The sequence below is a fragment of the Perna viridis genome, chromosome 7 (assembly GCF_037379345.1).
Source record: "Perna viridis isolate PV_CMFRI_1.1 ecotype Kerala chromosome 7, ASM3737934v1, whole genome shotgun sequence".
In the NCBI taxonomy this organism is placed as follows: domain Eukaryota; kingdom Metazoa; phylum Mollusca; class Bivalvia; order Mytilida; family Mytilidae; genus Perna; species Perna viridis.
In genome coordinates, this window is record NC_142451.1 from 30,705,911 (window position 1) to 30,729,450 (window position 23,540).

General features: G+C 33.3%; 1 protein-coding gene across 1 annotated transcript; it reads left to right on the forward strand.

Moving 5' to 3' along the window:
* Positions 1–3,808: 3,808 nt before the first annotated feature.
* Positions 3,809–11,213, forward strand: LOC148612252 (uncharacterized). Its single transcript, XM_088595464.1, has 6 exons — positions 3,809–3,890; positions 4,827–4,983; positions 6,136–6,377; positions 7,197–7,421; positions 8,865–9,404; positions 10,647–11,213. The coding sequence occupies exons 1-6, from the start codon at positions 3,821–3,823 to the stop codon at positions 10,907–10,909; spliced, it is 1,497 nt and encodes a 498-aa protein (XP_088451590.1). The 5' UTR covers positions 3,809–3,820; the 3' UTR covers positions 10,910–11,213.
* Positions 11,214–23,540: the final 12,327 nt, after the last annotated feature.

The following is a 23,540-nucleotide window of genomic DNA, read 5'->3' on the forward strand; positions in this document are numbered from 1 at the left end:
CAAAGCCACTCAAAATGTTAATCCCTATATATATCTTTTATGCATGAAAATGGGTATTAATATAAAGTTGCATATATACTATGTTTCAAGAAGTAGGATGAGCGTGAATGAAAAATTTACATTCCAATACCGAATAATCAGATTAAAATTAACAAGCATATACGGTAAGAACGGCCATACTGATTAAGCTTTTTAAACGTACCAATCTTCGTAAGAATCATGCTAATTATGTAATATGTGATGCTTAAGACTGCACGTCTTTACTGTTATCATTAAGTTGATTGATGCCTCTATGTAATGGAAAGGTATAAAATTATGCATTCCAATCTGTCTGATCTCGAGAGACAATTCACAATTGCAACATTATTAGTTTCTATTTTATTTCAGTGTCATTTACAGAGTTATCTCCCAAAATTCTGAATTCTACAGTACATTCTGTATAATCTGTATCTCCCGAGACCAAAGGTTATATGGAAAGCCACATATTAATTTCTGCTCAATATAATATTTTACATAAAATATAAAAAAAGTATGCAAACTTTCCAACCATGTATCACATTTTGCATGATTCTTAGCTGGAGTGCTACTTAAAGTGCTTTGACATCATATTATCACTGTCATAACTTTAATCTGTAATCTGGTTCTTCAATCTCATCACAATTCTTTTTCCCCAATTCCATTTCATTACGTTTTATTTTTTGCCTCACTTAATAAACCATGGGAAACAAGCTAACAAACAAATAAATAACATGCTGCTATTGTTAACAATGAAGTCAATGGGAAGACTTTTCATGTGTACATTAATAAATATAAATCCTGAACAGAAGAAATCAAACATACATACAGCCTTCCAAATCAATATATGTGACACAAAAAAAATTAATAAGATCGGTATTTTTTTGGTGACAGGTCAAAATACGGTTGTTTTTTGTCACATTCCACTGGAATGGCAGCGAAAGCTGTTTTTAACGGATACGTCATTTTACTTACATTTTTTGTTTGTGCAGGTTAGTATTCACTACATGCTTTAACTTGACGTCTATGCAGATGGCTACTCTTGAAATCATTATTCAATGGGGCATGGGTAAGGGGATTTTGCCTATCATAGATATTCTTCCTTTTTTGCCAGACATGGCTTTCAACGAGTAGCAAGGTGAATATCTTACAGAAAATATAACACGAGTTCGCGTTTTGAAGGGTTTCGACCTGTTGTTGTGTGTGTTTATTTCGTTTGTTGAGTTTTTAGTGTGTTCGGTTATTTTTTGTCAACGATTTTCAACTTGTTTGACTCTTGGTTACCAAACTATTCCTTATATCTAGATTTTTTACCATATTATTCAATTGAAATGAGTACAATTGCGATGCTTGTGATTCATAACCTTTTCGCAAGCGGGTGGTATAGCCTATAGTTTACATATTTAGTACAACGCCACATACCGATCGATATCAAATATAGTCCCACGATTTTTTGACTTCTCATATAAATAATTAAAAGCTTATTGCTAAAAAAAATGATAGAAATTCACTTTCGTAGATGAGTTTAATTAGATTCCTATGGCAAGCCAAAGTGGACAAAAATGAGCATTTTCCAATATTAAAAAATGAATTTTTGATATGACCAATTCATTTTCTAATAATACAAATTAAATTTCTTATATCACAAAACACTGTTTTTAATATTAGACAGTCATTTTTTAATATTAAAATTCAACTGAATTTCTAATATTAAAAAAAAACTATTCTTTTAATTTAAAAAAAATCATTTTGTAATGTTAAAAAATGTTACTGATTTTGTAATATTGCAACGAAATTTTATAATATTACAAATCCATTTTCTAATATTACAAATTCAAATTTGTAACATTACAAAATGTGTGATATTTTAGAATAATACCAAATCAGGAATTTGTAATATTAGAAAATGAATTTTTAATATTACAAATTGAATTTCTAATATTAAAAAATCTTTTCTAACATTAAAAAAATGATTGTGTAATATTAAAAATTCATTTTCTAATATTACAAAATATTGATTTTTGTCCACTTGGGCTTGCATAGATTCAATTCATTATCGTTCTAATTTTCATAAGCTTGCCCATTCCTAGAATATATATACATGCATAGTTTTTTTTCGTTTTAAAAGATGAGTTTCCACGGTCTCGTTTGAGGACTTAAGCCAATGTAGCTTAAGCAGGCTTTCAATGATGTAAATGATCTAATACAAATGTATATGAGAATATGAGAAAAGAAGAAAATATTTCAAAGGTCTTTGTTTCGTGGGTGATTTAAATATTATTTTTATTTACATTGCTCTACAACTGTACAAGTAAAATAATGTTTTTTCCTGATTTTTTTTTTCATTACAAAAAAAATTAATCGGCAAAACAAAATATCTAAGCATTCAGTTATCAACCGTCTGTGTAAGACTCGTAAAAATAATAATGGACATTACAATGAGGGGGGGGGGGGGACGACCCGGATAAAAAAATTTTTGCTTTGCAAGTGTAATATTTTTATTTATATTTAACCAGAAAGCAAAATCAATGTTTCTATTTGAAAATATGTCTTGTCAATTGATGGGGAGTTTTTTTTCACTAAACGAATAACTTAAACAATTTTCCCCCAAAATTCCAAACCCATACCTTCTTTCCACTCGCTCTCAAAATGGTCAATAACTTTATAGCACTTCGTGATACTTTACATTTTTTATCCCTCACGGGCATTTCTATGGCAAGACAAAGTGGAAAAAAATCCATATTTTGTAATATTAGAAAATGAATATTTAATAATACAAAATCATTTTTCTAATATCAGAAAAGATTTTTTAATGTTAGAAATTCATTTTTTAATATTAAAAATTCTTTTTTTCTAATATTACAAGTTCCTGATTTAGTAATATTATAAAACATCACACATTTTGTAATATTACATATTGAATTTGTAATATTAGAAAATCACTTTGCAATATTTTGAAAATCAATTTCTAATATTAGAAAATACTAATTTTTGTCCACTTTGGCTTGCCACACATTTTTAGCAACATCCATTTCAGTTTTGGCCTGTCAGATCAATCTGTACAGACACCGGAAATATTACAGTTCTCCACGGATGGTGGGAATATTTTACACATATCGTGTGGCGTAAACAAAATTCAGACGACAGTTGCAAATTCCAAACAAGAAAATGATTGCCTTTCCTATCTTAGAAAAGCTATTCCCTACTTGCGGAGCTCGGGATACGGTACCAGTATCGTATTGCATATCCCTGAGTGGGTGTACGTCAAAACATGGATGCCATAAAAATATAGTGCATTTTCTTTTTGCCTCTCTACAAACTAATGTTCTGTCAAAAGACGTGAACAATGACTTAAAAAATAGAGCAAACATCACACTGTAAGATGAAGAACTTTTTTAAAAGAAAATCTAACATAATATCATAAAAATGTTCCACTGAAAAGGTTGGTTTGGTGAGTGCAAAACGAAAGTGAAAGTAGGGAAAATGGCTATTTATAGTTCAAGACTACTTTTCTGTCCAATCTTCATGGACTCACCCTATTTTCTTTGCGGGAAATTATTTTTTCACATGTCCTTAGAAATGCTACATAAGTGAAAGTTTTATTGAATCAATTTACATATTTTTTAAAAAATCCTTAAAATATGCATTTCACTATAGAAGTCTATGGGAAAATTAATACGATACTGAGACCATACAGCCATATTTTTCCCTGTTTTTGCAGAGTTAGCTCCCGTAAGAGCAGGTATAATTTCGATGTCTCTCTAATCGATGTTCGGATTCGGGGGCAGAAAAAGAGGTAACTCGAATGAAAACAGAATCCCCAGCAGACGAACACAACGGTGTTTCTAAAATTTACAGGGTGTTTCATTTTGTTGGTAGGTTACATAAGGATGATTTTCATCTGTATCCCGGATAAAGAAAATTTATGGCAGGGTCAGTAAAACGAGAAATTCCCTTTTGACTTTTGAGATTTTCTAAAGTATCGTCGATATCGGATGGAAAACCTTATGTGTTTCGAATAGATACCTGCTACTAAGGGAGATAAATTTTAACAAAACGTTGGTTCGCAAGTCGGGAATGCTTTGATTTTGATAAAATAATCGGAGTTATATTTTTTTCCGAGGCGGGTTAGGTTCTTGACAACAACAGCAGTTTGAAAGAGTAATCAAGGGAACGAAGGTTATAGCGGTAATCAAAAGAATGTAATCCAGGGACAAAGACCAGACATGGAAAACAGACATACACAACAAAGAACATAAAGTAACTAAAATCATACATACAAAGTAACAAAAGTAAATGAGCAACTCGGACTCCACTAAAAACTGGGAGCATGGACCAGGTGCACCGGTAGGGTAAGCGTCCTCTGCTTTTCTAGAAACGCCCGCCGAATTGCTCATAAAAAGTCAAGTCCGGGGTAGACAAACGAGGAAATGAAAACTATGACCCGTTGAATAAATCAGTTTTCATGGTGCTGATGGATACACCATAATGATCCACGAATTCACGATGACGACCATAAAACTTCTGTAGTGATGACTTCAATCTTGTAGCAACATAACCCTGTTCCAGAAGCCTATTTGTTAGAGTTCTAGCGCAATACAAAAAGTCTTCCGTACATCTATATAATAAAGGCATTTCTATCATTTTGTCCATACTATGGGAAATTTCGGTTTCTTCAAGTTCAGTGAATATGAACTCAAATATTTTTCACATGTTTGTCAGATGAAATATTCTTTTATGAAAAAAGCCAAGAGAAATGAATAACCTTCTATTCACTCGATATTTTCACTCTTATTTTTTGGTTTCTTCAGGAAACGTGGGTGGACAGATAACCTTTCAGACGACGAATGCAAGCACATGGAGGGACGGGAAATCACAATGTCGGTCTTTAGGCATGAGATTGGCAATCATTGAAGACAATGTGACATATAGTGCATTGAATTTCTATCTATCGGGTCTAAAATTAGAGTATGTAAATACGTCGGATTTATAGGAAAAGGGATGCGAAGGGAAAAAGAAGGAAAACTAAAAAAAAACAAAAACAAAAACAAAACAAACATACAAAACAAACAAAAACAAAAAAGCAAGAAAAAAACAAGGAAAAAAAAAACAAACGAAAAATTATAACACTTCGCTTACAACAAGTAAACAACAGGTAAATATAACAACAACTACACCAATTACACCACTTACATTAAATTGGGGGCATCAGCAGGGTTTTCGTCTTCTGCTTTTGACCGAATTGTTAGTGGCGGTGTTCGAAGTACATTTGAACCACCGGTTTAATCTACTAATGTAAAGCTAGTGAGCAATTCTGCTGTCCAGTAATTCTTAGCAAGCAATTTTTTCGTTTGATGCGTTCGACAAACCCACTACAATCATTTTTTTTAAATTCAGAAATTTCACTTATTACTAATTTTTGAGCATAATTGACCTATTTTCAATCTTGGTGGACACAACTCAAAATAAATGCTCACACGCCTCCTTGTATATCAATAAGCAATCACAGTATTATCAGAAACAGCATTAACAAAATGAGAGGGAAAATATGATTTCATTGGGAAGTCATGCATACAACACCTATGGAGTTTTCATATCACAACTCGTAAGTTATGCCAGAGCTTGCCGAGACTACGCATACTTTTTGTATCGCGCTAGGCTACTGGAACAGGATGTGTTGCTACAAGAATGAAGTCATCACTACAGAAATTTTATGATCGTCATCACGGACTCGTGGATCATCTGCACCATGAAAACTGACTTGTTCAACGTGTCATAGTTTTCCTTTCCTCTTTTGTCTACCCGGACATGACTTTTTATGAGCCATTCGGCCGGTATTTCTAGAAAAGCAGAGGCAGATTACCATACCAGTGCAACTGGTGTATGTTCCCATTTCTTAGTGAAGTCCTTTACTTTGTATGTATTATTTTGGTTCCTTTGTGTTCTTTGTTGTGTGTGTCTATTTTCCATGTCTGGTCTTTGTCCCTGAAATACATTCTTTTGTCTTTTGATTTCCGCGAGAATCTTGGTTCTTTTGGTCACTCTTTCTATCCATAATTCCATAAAATCTCGATATTTCAAAAACTAGATTCGGCAATGTGTTAAGCATTATCATTTCAGCACCTATTGGATTGGGCTTCAATGGAATCCAGCGGAGAGGACTTTCTTATGGTTAGGTGGAAGAAGGTTACAATCCTTTACCGATTGGTTTCAGGGTGAACCAAACTGTATGACGAACAACACATTGGTAACAGAATCTTTTATGTGCTCTATCAGTGATGAAAACTGTGTGTTAGTCCAGCATAAATTTGGATGGAAAACTGAGCCTTGTCAAACACAACTCTCCGCGCTTTGCATGATGGGTAAGATTTCTCCTTTCTGTTTGGAAGGTGTATAATTGTTTTGAAAAATATATAAACTAAAATAAAATGATAGATTTTTTTATTATGGGTGAACTAAAACTTTGCTACATCTGGAAGAGCGGGTCTAAATCCAACATGAATGACTCGATAATAACACAACGAATACTTCAATTTGTCATCTTAAAATCGCGAGAGACTTGGGCAGTTTTACATAAAATATTGATAAATCTTGTAGTGATTTCTTTCATTTGGATGGATTTGTCGTGTAGTGAAGTGTGATAATTTAATACCATTGAGTTTTTCAGACAGCTGGCTGCAATTAAAATGCTTGTTCAGACCGCATACACACAATTCGTCTATGAACTTATCATCAAGATAAAACTATGTTTAAAATGTTGTAAAAGTTTCCTTTTTTCTACCAAGAGAAGAAAACAATTAGAAAAAAGAAAAATTGCAAATATATAGATAGATACAAATAAGTTAAATCTACATTTTAACAATGTCTTAAACAATAGACCCGTTGAATAGTGGAAGACATGCGTGCGAAGCACGCTCAAAATACAATTCCGTGAGGAAAATTCCCTTTTCTCTACCCAAAAAGACCTCACATAAGTATATATCACATACTCATCGATTTAACAAAAAAGGGTCTATTCAAAAGTAAAAAAAAGCTCACTTAATCACATTGCAAATGGACTACTATTCTTCTTCATAACAAGCATGATTGTTGGTAATGAATTTTCAATTAATGCATGTTTTATTACAGTAAAATCTAATTATACATTAGTTTGTTCCATGTCAAAGCTATATCTATTACAGCTAAAAATGACGAAAGTACCACCGATACTACAGAAATCGCAATGTATACTACAGCAAGCAAAGTTGAAAATGAACACATCGACGAGGATGGAAATATCTATCACGACTCTGATGCAGACATTGTTGGCAGAGGAGAACAAACTCTTCTTCCAATTACCAGTCCACAACAAACCAGTAAGAAAGATGACGAAGCCATGACAACTGAGATATATTACGCACAATCAGGTATCTTCAACTACATCCAGTTTACCGTACAGGGGAAAATTTTTCGCGAGATTCTAATTTTGCTATCTTTCCTAGGTTTGGGTAATCTTGAAAATATAACATGCCTACCTTTGGGCTGTTGCTTCAGTGAGCTAGCACAATAAAGGTACGGCTCAGCGTGTCGTACTAGTACGAAGCATATTATGTTATTATACGACACTATTGAAGAGATCTGGGATTTCTTCCACGAGTATGAAAAATTCCGTCTTTTGACGAGTGAATTGGAACAAGTAAAAAGACGAACTTCAAGAATTTCTCACACGAAGGGAAAAAATCCCAGACCTTTTTAAGATGACGAGTGTAAGAAAGTATTTTTTTTCTGTTTTACAGCTACAATAAAGGTCAAGTGTAATTTGCATAATATATGTGTCGTATTTCTGGACGACGATTAACGACGTGCGATTAACAGTAATCACCCCGAAAATTCCGTTATATAGTACTAGTAATTAATTCTAAAGTTTTTGTATGATTTGAATTTATTAACATAAATTGTCATACAAAGATGTGGACCTGCGTACAAAAAGTTGGGTTCATTCATTCATTGACTCTCTGAACTTTATTGGACTACTTTTACTTAGCATGTTGCGATTGGGTATTTTACTCATGACAGACACGGTTGCGTGCACCTGTCTGTCATGGGCTGTCTGCCATAGAAAAACAACGAAAACTGAAGAAGGATCTTTGGTCAATAGTTTTTGTCCTGAACTGCGTGAGTTGGCCGTCAGACATTAAACTACAAATAATACTAGTCTATTTGTACTCAGGCAAAATTATTTGTTTTAGTCTTTTGTGAAAGTTTATATTTTTATGGCGTAAGTTTTTTGTGGTACGTCCTATCTCCTGTTTTATATGTTACAGTAATTCATCATATTCGGAACTATGAATCAGTGCTTATATTGTTTTGCCCCAGAAATGCTAGAGGTTGTATTGCAAGCTATTTTTTTATTTGTTGCCCGTTGGAGTATGGAGGAACGGAATCCCAAACTCTGATGTTGTAGGGTTAGATCTACATGGCCGATTCTTTAGTAATGTATACAAAATAAAGGCGTTAAACAAGTTTCACGGTCTACACGTATAACCTTTAGTAAAGTTTGGCACATTGTCGAAGTCCTATTAGCCATCACCGCGTAGGTTTTCTAACTGTAGTATCAACCATCGCCAGTCGCGTGATTATGAGGCCACGCAGGTTTAGGTTGAAATTGCTTTCCGTAGGAAAAACATACACTTTAATAAAAAAAAAAAGAAAACAAAACATGCTGAACAAGAGAAAAAACTTCCCATATAATTACTACACTCAATAGATTGGAGTCAACGGAATGACTTAATTAATGCATAACTTCTGCCGTTGGTGATAATTTCTCAAATATGACTAAACCCGTATTTTTGGTTTGGTTTTGGTTACAGACACAGCTTATTCGACGCTAAGGGACAATCTTTTCAGTACACATAAACCAAAGGTTATTGATCATGGAAATATCGATGTTTCCGTTGATTCAGGACCAGGACGAAATCTTGGTAGCGGATTTACTGGAACTACTAATGCGTTCACCAGTCTTAAGGGTACCAGTAAGAAAGACGAGACTCCGACATCTACCACTAAAAACTTCGAAAAAGAAATACTGTCGACAGAAGCTACGAACGAGGACCATCTCGTTAAAAGTCAGTCGACGTTAACTAAGTACTTTCGAGAAGACAATACGACAGCTGTTACTGGAGAAACAAAACTAAGAGGCTATGATGGTACTCCAACTAGAACCGTAACAGTTGAACGAGAACAAACAACAGAACATCAAAAACTGAGCACAAACAGCCGTTACGTTGACAATAGTATAAAAACTACCACCAGCAGTATCGATCACACTAGATTTAACGATCAGACCATTGTTGTAGATATTAACCAATCCTCATTCGTTTCCGATGACGTAGATAACGGCAGTACTACAAGTAAGATCATTAACTATGTTTGTATGATGATTGTTATGTTTTGCGTTAAATCAGGCCGATGAACAATTTACATCTATAACTAAGATGCTTTCAGAATAATTCCGCTTGGTAGTGGATGCTTGTTTTACGTTGTAACCTTAGTTCTGTCATTTAAAAAAAATAAAGTATGATTCTGTTTCAACTTAACAGTTTATAAAATACAAAAATGGCAACACGGGCTTTCTTTTTAAATCGATAAACTTGCGAGACATCTATACTTCCGGGAGGCAGGGCATGCGTAGAACCAATCCCCTACGTAGAGGGTATAGCTTTACGAAAACTGTCACAGTCATAAACCATGCCTCTTTATGCAAATTAGTCCAGTACAACAAAAACACTCCGCGGATTTGTAATGAATGGTGCTCATGCTTTGTGAATTTTTTTACACCCTGTTTATCAGAGTCCTTAAGCTAGCGGGTTGATATGGAATAAATCAGGAAGCGGTTATAGGTCTGCGGAGGAGATTGGAAATTGTGTATATGAAGCATGCTTCACGCAGGCTCTCGTCGACTATCCAATTCAAAACACGTAAAGGTACTACAACCACAAGCTCGTATGTACAGATATAACATGAAATCGATAGGCAATGGTAAACCCGCTAGAAAAAGGATTTTTCTATTATAATAGCGGATTCACCAAATAACCCGGTGCCGTCGGTCTTCCAATTGTTTCTACACAAAAGCCAGTGCTGTAATAAGTATACATAAACTTAATAACAAAAATCATGAAATAAATGAATATATATTGTCTTTTAAAATATTTTTAGTAAGTACTGGTTATCGGGTAAACGATAAAGCTAGTTTAATGAAAGTTAAATTCATGTACAATGATGCCGTAGTAGAATCCGGTTTTCGACAAGCCTTTATTATATTTACGTCATTATATATCTGTTACGCGTCCATAAATGGAGATCTTCCAATTAAATCTCTGCTCATATAGTACACACGAACTCAAAATTCAAAAGCTTATTGAGCTTTTTGTTTAAAAAATGACAATATGTTGTCATAAAAATATTTTCAATAGATGAACATCAAAATTCTAAATGCCGACAACGCCCAGTCAGGTTGCTTTTTTCCTTTATCATCTATCTAATCCACATAATTGATGCGTTAAAGATTAATTAAAATTTCTCAGTAAACCGAAAACAATATCATATTGCGAACAAAAAAATTATTTTATTTCTAGAAAGTGTTCCTTTTGCAGACGACAACAACAACTCGACATGTTACTGTGATTGTCAACCGAATCCAAATGGTGGAAAAAATCCTGAAGTCTTAGCCATTGAAAATCTGTACAAAGTGGACAAAAAGAAAACAAGGTCTTTTATCCGAAGTCGTACATCTGCCTACGATGGAAGAATATCCTCCAGGATTATAGGATGTACTGGAGCGCTGATCATCGCGACAGTTCTACTGGCAGTAGTCTTTCTTGATTTAAACCAGGTTGTGAAATGTAAAAAGTCATAAAGAGGCTGTTCATGTTGATAACAGGAAGAACCTATGAAATGGACGGCACAGAGACAATTTTATCCCACTGCAATGTTAAACTCATAATAATGTTAAAGAGATCAAGGATTTTTTAATTCAATACCGGTATCAAAAGTGGACGACTCAGAATACATTCTCAGAGTACATATAAAGAAATCAAAGAGCGATTTCTATTTTTGTTAATTTTAGCAAATTCCAAGTTTTTGGAGACAAAGGTTTGACATTTGCCGCCCACTGCATGAGTTTCCCATAGACACCCTCATATTTGAAACTGACTTGTGGTACTTATTTATAGTTCTGGTTCTGTGATACATACAGAAATATAAACGCAAGGCAAAGCGAAATCCCTTTCTTTATCTTATGTTTTATAGACCCTAAGGTTATTTTGTTTGAAATTGAGTAATAAAACGTCAGGTTCTGTTCAAACATAACAAATTCTGCTTTTCTTCTCGGGGCTGATCGATCGATGTCCTATCTAACTGCACTTTAAACAATGTATACTTTCTTTTTTTCAGAAGTTTACGTGTTACTCATAAAAATGAGAATCCCATATGATTATATGTATGAATTAAGTGAAAGAAAATCACGAGCATCATTCAACACGGAGCTTTGAAGATGCTTAAGATACCTTTGCTTTACGACCCTCCAATGCTTAAATGAACATAAATGGTCTTGCTACCACCTGGCACTCAGTTTATACCTTCAGTAACACAAACATTTATTATACTGCGAAGAAAGTGGAACCAGATAATATGTCAGAGAGACGGAAACCTTACCAGACAGTAAAGAAAATGGAAAAAAAAATTAAGTACCACGCCATATAAAATTCAGACACTGCCTAATGTATAGGTGATTCATAAAAACCCACCGAACAAATGATGCTTTTTTTGGTCTACTTATGCTATACTTGTATTAATTAACAATGATATTACATCAATATCAATCACTAAATGAAACCCTCAATTTATTCACTTTAAATATCAATTTAGCAGATGTACAATGGCTTTTGAGTAACAATAGTCCTTTCTGTATTTATGGCTGTACTTTTGATATACGTTGATCTACCACTCAAATGAAGCAAATTAAGTCGAATTAAGAACGATAACTCTTGCAAAGTTCCAATTTTATACACGATCTATATAATTTTTTTCTCAAAAATGTGCAAGAACCAAGTTACAAAGAAAGACCGTTTTTGCAATCTGTAACCTTTACTGGGTTAGAAATAAAAGTGAAAATGGTGGGTTTCTGACATGCATGAATTACTTCTTGTCTGATTTTTATAAAGACTGCTACTTAAATAACATACGTCAAATGCAGTCTATGGTAAGCTGTCTATCAACGGTGAAAATTTCCACGTTACTTTCCGCCGTCCACCTCCTAAACAAAATATATAAAATGGGCACCAAACTTTACCTTAAACTTGTTAAATGAATACAAAAAAAACCAGGTTACTCATAGTTAGAAGGGCCATCACCTTACCTTATATCTATTTGCTACACTGCTCCATCGGATAAAATTGATACAGGGAAGATAACGTAAACTTATAGAAAGGTCTGAAAAATTCCCAACGATGTTAGAACTGTCAAATTTGCGATGCAAATTTTTGGTCGTTCTCTCCGCGGGACTCGAACTCGTACCGCTGTGACATCTATGGCAACACCGCCTGCACAAAATCCAGCGCCCTAGACCACTAGATAGATAGATGTACATTTTAACAGGGTTATTTAAAACATAATACTATTGTATATCTATACTATTTATATCTCTGATTTTGACAATACAGAGAAATAAGGTGTGTACCGAAAAGATGGAAGTCGGAATAGTATCGAATAAATACGCGGACGCAAATGAAAAGAAGACCCATTTATACACGTCCAGTAGTAATTGGACATATTTTTTTCATTTTTTGCTCATGTAAGAATGTTGATCGCAACTTGGTTCACGGGCATCAACCGCACTGCTCACTTCAGTGAAAGAACTGTATTTTTCAGGAAAAAGACGCGCAAGGTTATTTACAGTATTAAATGTGAAACCCTCCGTTCTCATCTATTATGATGAAGTATGCTATTGGGTTTTTCATGGTCATAACATTTAGCGATTGTTCATCAGCATGGACAGACCCAGAAGAGAGGGTTTTTTTGCGCGACAAGTTAAGTTGATTATAAAGTAAAAACTTCACTTCTGGATCTGCTACTGATCAGACATTTTTAATGGTAAACAGAAAAAAAGGAAAAAAGATACATTTTTTTTTAAATCTATAAATATAAAGTCGGGACGACACATGTCTTCTTTTGATCCGCCTTTGATCATACACAAGCTGTAGTTATATTTGTTGAAATTATGAAAGAAGATCTGAAGATGAATATAGGACTTGCCATCTGACGTGATTGTCATTCGTCGCATTGGAAGGTGAGATTAGACTAGTAAATGTTAAAGTCAGAAATGCAGAAATGAAAATTGGCATAATGAGAAATAAGAAAGGGATTAGGAACAACATTAAATTCCATGATGACATTACACAAAGAAATCGTGGGCTGCCTACAAGATTGGGAAAAAAAGAAGCTTTAGACAATGTCTGGTTTTAAAACTGTAATGTTTACGGAAAACTGAAGGACAGTTAACACAGGATAAAATTTGATCTGTTTGATAATAAAGATGGTTTTTTTAAAAAAAATATCAAAATCCTATTTTTTTTCAGTGAAACCGTTAGCTTCATTGTGAAGCAAAAGATGTAATGATCTTTATATTATTTTGTATAGCGTAAAGTTATAGGGGAAATAACTCATTTTTTTCTTGGTAAATGATATTTTTAACTATGAAATGCAAAGGGTGATTATTTCATTTATTCATTTATTTTTATGATTGCGACGTAGTCGGTATAGTTTCGCTTTTTACCCTTTGACCTTAAAGACGCTCTCCCATGGAAACACAAGTCATCTGATCGCAATTCTGTTTCCCAATAATTATTGGCCAAATATTGATAACTTTGTGGCGTTCGAAGAAAACTTCATCGAAAATTGAAATTGCGTGCCATGTGTTATTTCCTTAATGAAATGTAGAAAATTATAAGCAAAAAGAACAAATTTTACTGGGTCGACTATCTTTATTTTTAAAGATAGTACTTGTTTTTTTAATTTTAATTAAAATGCTTATTTATTCATTTATTTATTGTTATTTAATGTTTATATGTATTTTTTTAGTATCCCTTTAGTTTTGATTTATTATACATTATGTGGCCATTAAGTTTAATTCCCAGTTGTTGAGAGATGCTGAATATACACAAAACGTGTATAAAAAGACTGTATTAATGACAGTACATCTAAGCTTTATCTTTCAGATGATATTGAGAGCCATTTTCATGTAAAATTTACATGTGATGATCATTTTTTTGACTCCTGAAGATGAAAATCAAATCTATATCAATTACACATTAACTTCACTACCGAACTTAGCTCTGTCGCAGTTAAATGAACTAATTTTTTTATAGAATGGGAAGACAGAGAGAATAAAACACCCTTATTGGAGATATCTCACAGGGAGGGCTAAACATGGGTCATTTACCTTCTTTCAATAATTATCTAAAGTTGTCTTGGGTTTTTTTGTCAAATTCTGAGGGAAATTGGCAATCCTTACTACTATTAGAGCTGGGAAAATTTCGTGGTGACAGAGTCTATAATTTTCAGAAAGATAAACTGGTTGAAGTGTCAAATTATGTAAACATCCTTTTTTTGAAAGACATACTCTACAGTTTGTCTTTGGAAAAGCCTGTAGTTAAATCTTGTGCAAAATAAATTATGTCATTAGATATCTTAAACTTTGCACCGGTAAAAGACCTTTTTATTTATGTTTATTGACAAATCCCATGTTAGGCTAAAACAACAAAAAAATAATATAAAATAAATAAAACCAAACAAAACAAAACAAAACAAAACAAAACAAAACAAAAACATAGGAAAGGGAATAAAACACTGATATTACATCAATATTAATCACTAATGGTGAAAAAGTGATTTTGAATTAATATAGGGTAATAAAATAGACCACTCTTTTTAACATATCAAAGTCCGTGTTCAGCTAATGAAACCCTCAATTTATTCACTTTAAATATCGATTTAGCAGATGCACAATGGCTTTACCTCATAATTAATTATTCACTGAAAGTATCCTATCTTACCAAGAGTGATGAAACAAATGGGTAACGGGCGAACGGACGGACATTCTGATCACTGTACCTATACATGTATACCTTGTGCCTATCAGCAGGGTGTTCTTACAAAATGATTACTTATATTCAGCAAGCATTACTGGCAAATGATGACTAAATAATGTGCCGTGATATATATTGATTACCAGTAATATTACATCGAATAAAACATTTAACTTCAATGGATACAATAGGTCTGCTCTTGGTTGTATGACCAGAACATGATTAGATGCCTTTAAGTAGTTAAATGGGGCGTTTTCCTTTTGCGCCACAACTCTTGCGCCAGTTTACTTGTCGATTTTCGTAGTTAAATTGCTCCAATAAATTAATTATCCTTTTGGACCGGAATACAGGTAAATTTATATCTGATATTGTATTAGTGCTACATTAGATGCGTGGTGTGTTTATTGTATGTTATTAACCATTTTCTTTTTTTAAATCTCTTTATAATTGGTTGTTCATCTCTTTGGCGAGTATAAGTATAAAAACATAAGAAATATGAGACTTTTATTTTAGTTAAATAATGTGAATATGTTAAATAAACATACAAATATATATATGATAATAAAGGAAAGTTAAACCGAGTTAATTACCAAAAACAGTTTTTACTTTAAAAATTTCTTTTTCATCAAAGAACAAATGGGGATAGGAGCCAAGTTTTCCAACTGGCATGGTCTTCTCCCCTTCAATACAATTTGTCAATACAACTGCAATATGAACACAGAAGCATGCAAAAAATCGATCAATCATTTCTAATGGATATTTACATACAAAAATAACAACAACAATAATAATAGAAAATAAAACGACGCATGCATTTCGGACTGGACAATAGTAGACACTTTTTTGACAAATGATCTATCAACTTACGAGGAAGCACTTCAATTTTTTTACATATCATAATACCTCATCTAAGATAGTCATATTGGCTCTCGTCACCGCTAGTGGGGGACTAAACATTAATTTCTATGAGCATATTTAAGTTGGTATAATTTTGTATAAAAGTTTCTCGGATCTCAGTGTAATTTAGACATTCCGTGAAAAAGTAATAAAAATATTCACACATTTTCACTCAGTATCCCACATCTGCTCTGTGGATATGATATTTACATAGAAAAGGTCGGTATTAAGTAATGAAGCTGAACGTCGAAGTTGAGTGGATATGATATTAAGTTTACGGGGACCGTGTGAGTAGTTCTCTTTATAAGCTAAGTACCACATGCAACTGTAGTTCATACAGAAATGGTCATTCAATCAAAACAATACCAACTGTATCCATGAAGTTAACTAGTTCACGAGTTGTAAAGTAATTAATGTAATCAATAATCAAGAAAGATGGCATGTCCTGGTTTATTTCTAGTACTATTGTTTGCCTTATTTCAAACCAGAAAGTATTACAACAAATCTACAGAATTTAAAAAGAATGAAAAAAAAAATCATGGAATTTAAAATAGCTTGTTGTTTATTTGTCTCATTAAATCATGCAATACGTTTACAAAATCAATTTTTAAAGAAATAAGAAATCAATGTTAAAAGAATGAACACTATTTCATACAAATACCAGCTTACAGTGCATTCATTCGTTTAGAAAACCTACAATAAATGTCACATTTTTATCGTTATCCAGATAACAAACATGTTGCTTTGAAAAAAAAAATGCAACTACTGAGGTTTGTATTCAGTTTTTAGAAAATTAAGGTCGTCATCTCAAGGCGTTTCTGTTCAGTTGCACTTTATTTAGACTGAAATTTATTTTAAGATAAGGGCAAAGAAATGTCGGTTAGTTTCTTTGGTAAGTCAGCAATCTGATCATTGCGCATTTAGAGGCAATTCCAGTTAAAACGGTGTCTTGAGTAAAGTCACAGTTAACGAAGATAGGAAAAAAAACATCCGAAGTACTGAATCTGAATTAGTAGCAATGTCTATATCAAATCAACTAAGCATTGACCAAGATCAATTGTAGGGAAGCGGCTTTTTAAACCAGGATACCAGAAAAAAAAACTTAACGAGAATATGACATATACAGTTAAACCTGTCTAAACCAAACCGTGAATAACCCGAAAAATGACACTTTTAAAGTGTTTTGACACCAATTTACATGTTTTTTAATCTTGGTAAATCAAACCAATTCTAGAAGGTATAAACAGTTTGCACATCATTTTTAGCAGTTTTGAGGGATGGCCATTAATGACGAATTTTCATGGTTAGAGTAATCGTTTTAACATTCTAGTTTAAAGTCGTTTATAAGTTTAGAATAATGTTCACTAAGCTATGAAATATAGCTTGAGTTAACCAGGCGACACTTCTTCATCCTGTTAACAAATCTAAAGCGCGAACGTTATCACATAATACATAACTGTTTGGTAACCTCTGGTGGTAGGAGCACAGAATCTGCAACGATGTACAGGTACAACCTCCAAGTAATATACGTTTAAGACGTCTATTTCTACCATCTCACTACCAGGACATATGCATGGAAAATTATTGACTAACGTTTGAATATTAGCCTTAATATGATCAAAACTGCCAGTACAATAAAAATACAAAAGTGCGCCAATACGGGATTTAGCCGTCCAATACGAGATTTAGCCTCCAATACAACTTTTACCCGTCCAATACGTCATATTGGCCTTGGCCATTATTAGGTATTGGACTAGTTAGTTAATAAAGGTATAATTGAGTAATGTTTTCCATATTGGCTGAGTTATTGGTCCTCGGCTAACAATATTGGACTTCGGCTTTGCCTCAGTCCAATAATAGCTAGCCTCGGACCAATAACTTGGCCGATATCGAAAATCTTAAGCAATAATACTATAACATCATGTACGGCTGGATATTGATACAAGCATGAATATGTATACATCAGATAAAATCTAAAGTTACATCCAAACTCAAGAATCGATGGTTCGAAGCTGCATTCATCAATAATTCAAAGAATTAACTGCAAATACAACTGAATACAGGCATTAGTTAATACACACACTGTATTGTATTTTAAGTATAAATATCCATGCGTTGGACGAAAAACGAATTTTCTAACCAGTGAAAAACAGCGGACTAAACAAAACTGGAAACACCTTAAAATCACACAACACAAGGAACTAAAAAATTCTAACAGGAATGACCAGCAATAACCCCAATTAAAACACAGCATTTTGTGAGACACTCTCAATTTCGCTTTGTTTCATTTCCGGTGAAAGTGGATGATCATCTTTGATAGATGGATGGCAATATCCGTATTGAAAACGAACAACTCATATTGTTCAAACGCATTTTTTTTCTGAGCGACTTACGACCTTAATTATAAGGCCAATAAAATAATACAATGTAGTCAAGTAGCTTTTGTGTTAACATCTAAGTCTATTCGATGAAATCGGTGAATGATAGAAAGGTCCTAATGTCAATTTACAATTAAAATATAAATTTCAACTGTTTCCTTACAACAAGGCTTTTATTTATTTATTTTTTTTTTTGGTTTTATTCAAAAGAGACCAAGTCTAATCATGCAAGAACACAGCAAAAAAAAAAAAAAAAAAAAAAAAAAAAAAAAAAAACGTAGTTCTCAACTTTTGGCAACAATTTAATAAATAACGGGTACAGTAAAACATGTCTTACCCGAACTTTCGAAGGAGAGCGAAATCATGGGTCACGTAAGGGAGAAGGCCTTTATAATAGATTTATTTTACCTAGAATATACTACATGGGGATATTTTAACCATAGTCCATCCAGAAATGACCGACGAAAAAGTTGGTCAATGCAAGGGTAAGAATCCATGATCGACACAAAATATGGAATTGTACGGACTAATGAATAGATTACCATTGGCAAGCATATTTTTTTATTTATAAATAACCTGAAAAGAAAAAATATCGATAGCAACTGCATTTGTCTTTTTAATTTCAGAATGTCTTAGGTCTGACAGGCGGAAGCATATTTTCGGCAATAAAAAACCCAAAATATACTTACTGACTATTGGAGACTTTGCAAAAAAGCGCTTTTAAATACCGTCAAAAAGAAACCATAAGTTAGCCTTGGGGTATCTCATAAAATAAGCAATTTTTAGGACATGCGTTGTGCTGTCATCGTATTTGTGTGTTGAGAGTGATACACATTTCATTTCTTTTGAAATCTTCAAGTAAATTTTTGGCCCTATGTTTATTTTTATCGCATCATTTATTTCATTGTGATATCAAGTTCAAGATCAAATTCTCAAATTAGAAAAAAAAATATAATAGCATATGTTTTATCGTGATTTCTTGTTATTCTAATCAAATTTGGTCAATTTTGGATATTTGTTTCTTATTTTCTAGCTATCTACTACGATTACAACATGATACTTAGTTAAAAATGAATGATTACGCCCTAGTGTCAATAGTGTTTGACACGTGTCGCGGAAATGCATTATTGTTGTTAGATTATTGCCGGATTATACTCACTTGCAACACAGCGGCTGCCGCTGGCGGAGCAAGACATGCTTACCATTCCGAAGCACCGGATGTCACTCCCGTTTTTTGGGGAGTTCACATTGCTAGTGCTTTAAGTTGTTTGTGTGACGTCTTGCTTCCGTTATTTTCAGTGTCTATGTGTGCTCTTTTTATTCAGCTCGCTACATTGTGTATGTAGTTCATCTCTGTTTCATGTGTTCACGTTTAGTTATTAGTAACGCCAGTTATCAGTACTTGGTCAAAATAGAATTGCAATAAGGTGACTTGCATTTGGTTGTAAAATATGTTCTGCAAAATGTTCTACGATATGTTCTACAATATGTTCTATTTTTTTGAAAAGGTTACGATACAAAATATGGGAAATTTACATTTCTATCAATCTTTAGCTAAAAGTTGGTATTACTTAAAAGCACGATAATGAAAATATGAAGGTCAAATACGGACTGCAAAGATTGCACACTATATAAAGACACCAAAGCATTCCAGGTCATATGATATTTTGAAATATTCAAGCACTGGGTGAACAAGAAAATATACCAAATTTTCTACACGCCCTTTGAAAATAAGGGATAAAAGGTGTTATTATTAAAATTGAAAGAAAGGGTCGACTGTAAATCTGATTTTGATGATACATATGTCAATGTGTTTCTTTTGAATGTTTTTGTCAAAACGAATATTTTCTGCACACATGCCCAAAGTAAACAGAGTTCAATGTGCCGCGGTCGTATCATGCTATGCCACACAAAGCTCTTTCTTCGCAATGGGAACGGAAAATTCATATTGGTAAATCGTATTTTACTGAGGGAGGACCTTTATCTTTTCAGTTTCAAGTAACTTTTGGTTATTCAAAGTATGCATTGTTTGAGTACATATCCTCTAGGAAACGGTAGTGATATAATGTATCGCTAAACAATAGTCAAGTTCCATTACATTTCTCGTGCGGACCTAGTAGATCAAACGTATTGTTAACGCAGCTGTGATGCTCTGCTTCATTCCTGAATTGTGATCTTTTTCGTTGTCAATGTGGGAACGAGATAGAAGATGCTTATCATTACTTCATTGAATGCCTCCGGTGTACTGACGCAAGACATGTCTTACTTCAAAATCTGAGATGGCTCCCTCAAAATTTATACACTTGTACATATTTGTCGTGCTCGTATTATTATAAAATATGCTATTTTGGAGAAGACGAAATAAGTTGGTATAACTTGTATCAGATCTATTACTTTATAAGTAATAAAATATGTCTAAATTAAAATTAGAACACAGCAAAAACAAAAAAAAACAAAAAACAAAAAAAAAACGTAGTTCTCAACTTTTGGCAACAATTTAATAAATATCTAATTAAAAACTTTCTGTGTAAGCCGCTAAGGCTATTCGATAACATCGGCGAATGATAAAAAGGTTCCAATATGTTTTAGTCGGCTTTAATTTGGCATTGATTAACCATTAAACATATAAATATAAACTGTTTCTATACATCAAAGCTACCATTTATTTATTTTTTGTTTTATTCAGAAGAAAAAAATCTCTTCCTACAAAAACTACCAAAATGATTAGTTGCAAAAACGTACTTTTGTCAATGATGTAGTGAACAACAATTAGTCAAACCTGTGCATGTCACGGGACCTTTCAAAGGAGCGTTATATATTGGTCGCATTAGACAGTCGGTCTTTATATACAGGTTGATTTCCCGTTGATTGCACTATATAGGAGTGTTTTCATCAAAGTTTTTAAGACAGTTTATAACTAAATGCAGGTCGTTTAGACAGGTTTAACTGTAGATGCATTAACCTTATTGTAAAAAAACCATAAAAAACAGGATGTTACATAATAATAATAATGACAGTTGCAAAGAGAATGAACAAAAAAACTGACTAATTCAGAATTCGTTATTTGTCACATTGCACAAGATTATTAACATGAAACTGGTGAATGTACATAAAATAATATAGTTCAAGTACAAATGCATATCATTGAAAACTTTAATGTAGCTAAATGGTTTTGGTATTTAATTGAAATTGTTCAAATGAATATACGAGCTTTGTATTGTTGCACCTGTCAGGGGCGGATCCAGGATTTGAGTTTAGGGGTTGTTAATTGAATTAAATGCCGTGCAAAGCAAGGCAAAAAATATTATGGGGTGAAACTAGTGGTGAAATTTGTTTTTCTTACCGATTTATGGGGTGGGGGGCGTACGCCCGGTACGCCAGTCGTTGGATCCGCGCCTGCCTGTTACTAGATACGTATTTACCTTGTTTATTATTCCGACGCAGTCGGTATAGTTTCGCCTTTTGCCCTTTGACTTAAAGACGCTTCTCCATGGGAACGCAAGTCAACTGATCGCAAGTCTGCTTCCCGATTGGCCAAATACTGATAACTTAGTCGCGCTTGAAAAACTGTATCAAAAATTGAAATTGCGTGCTATATACGTTATTTCCTGAAAGAAGTGCAGAAAATTATATGCTAAAAGAACAAATTTTACTGCGTCGGCTATCTTTTTGTAAAGATAGTGCTTGTTCTCTTTTCTTAGCACTCCATGGTATACTTTGTGCTTTTGTTATTTCATGCATCTTTTTTTGTTTAAAGCGGTTTATAAATAATAACGAACATAAAAAAAAATGAATAAAAATGAATATATGGCAATGTATTTTTTTGTTGGAAAAATTAAACATCTAGTGTTATTGTAGGTCTGGATTAAAAAAGGACCGGAGTCATGAAGTAACACACTTGTGTAATTTGACAAATTAATACACGCATACAAAGTCTATAATATATGGTCTTTTGTATAGCATTCTTGAGTATCTTTGTCTTGGTAAAACACTAGTGAAATACTATGCACAATCTCAAGATAAACATGACCCTTTCTGACATATTCGAATTATATTGACACTCATGTGATTGGGATAGATCTCTTATCAGAAATACTAAATTTTAAGAGCTAAGTTTATTGTCTCAAACCTTACTTTAAATTTTACAATGTAGGAAATTCATTACAAATTAACACATGGATCTACTATTGTTGAAGTCCTGTTTCTTTACAAACTTGATAATTCTGTGTGGTGGAGACCAATATCAAACGAAATATCTGGCAAAATGCGGAGACCTTCAAGGATCTAATACAGTATTTCGGATTAACGAAAATGTTGGTGAATATGTGCTCTACAATATAAGCAATGTCGGAAATTTGACATTTTACATTAATCAAAGCAAAGACTTTATAGATGCCAAATTACGAGATGATTTCGGGATTGTCAAGTTAAGGAAGCCAATGGATTATGAGATTTCACGGTCATACAAGTACACACTGTATTGTCAATACAAATATGACATGAATATAATTGTTGAAAATATTGTTGAAGATAAGTTGTCTTTTTATAATTCGACTTACAAGGCTTCAATTTCTAAGGACGTACCACTTGGGACGGTAGTTTTAGAAAACATTCGGGTGAAATACGGCGATGCTAACCCAAATGACTTAGAAGTCAGTGTTAGTTCTTCGAACTTTTTCTTGTCGTATAAAGGCGTAGCAACATTTCAGCTTCAAGTACAAAAAATGTTAGAAGTGGGAATATACAAGTTTACCATAACAACATCAATGTCCAAATTTACTGACAAAAATGGGTCAGCGGAAATATCTATAGAAGTACTCGATGACAAAATTAAATTGATTGTGCTTGATTGCAAAGATGAAGATATTTTCAGAAATCTAGCTATAAGTTTTGGATGTCTAACCGGGATTCTGTTGTGCGCAGTTTTACTTTTGATGTATAAAATACACCGAACAAAGACGGGATTCGATGAACCCGTATTCCAACCTACGATAAATTCTGACGATGCACATACCAATATAGAACCACCGAAAAAAGATGCAATTGGAACTATTTCAAAATTATAATCATAGACACGTGTTTTCAAATCAAGATTGAAAATACCCCTTATCACATTATAACACTAGGA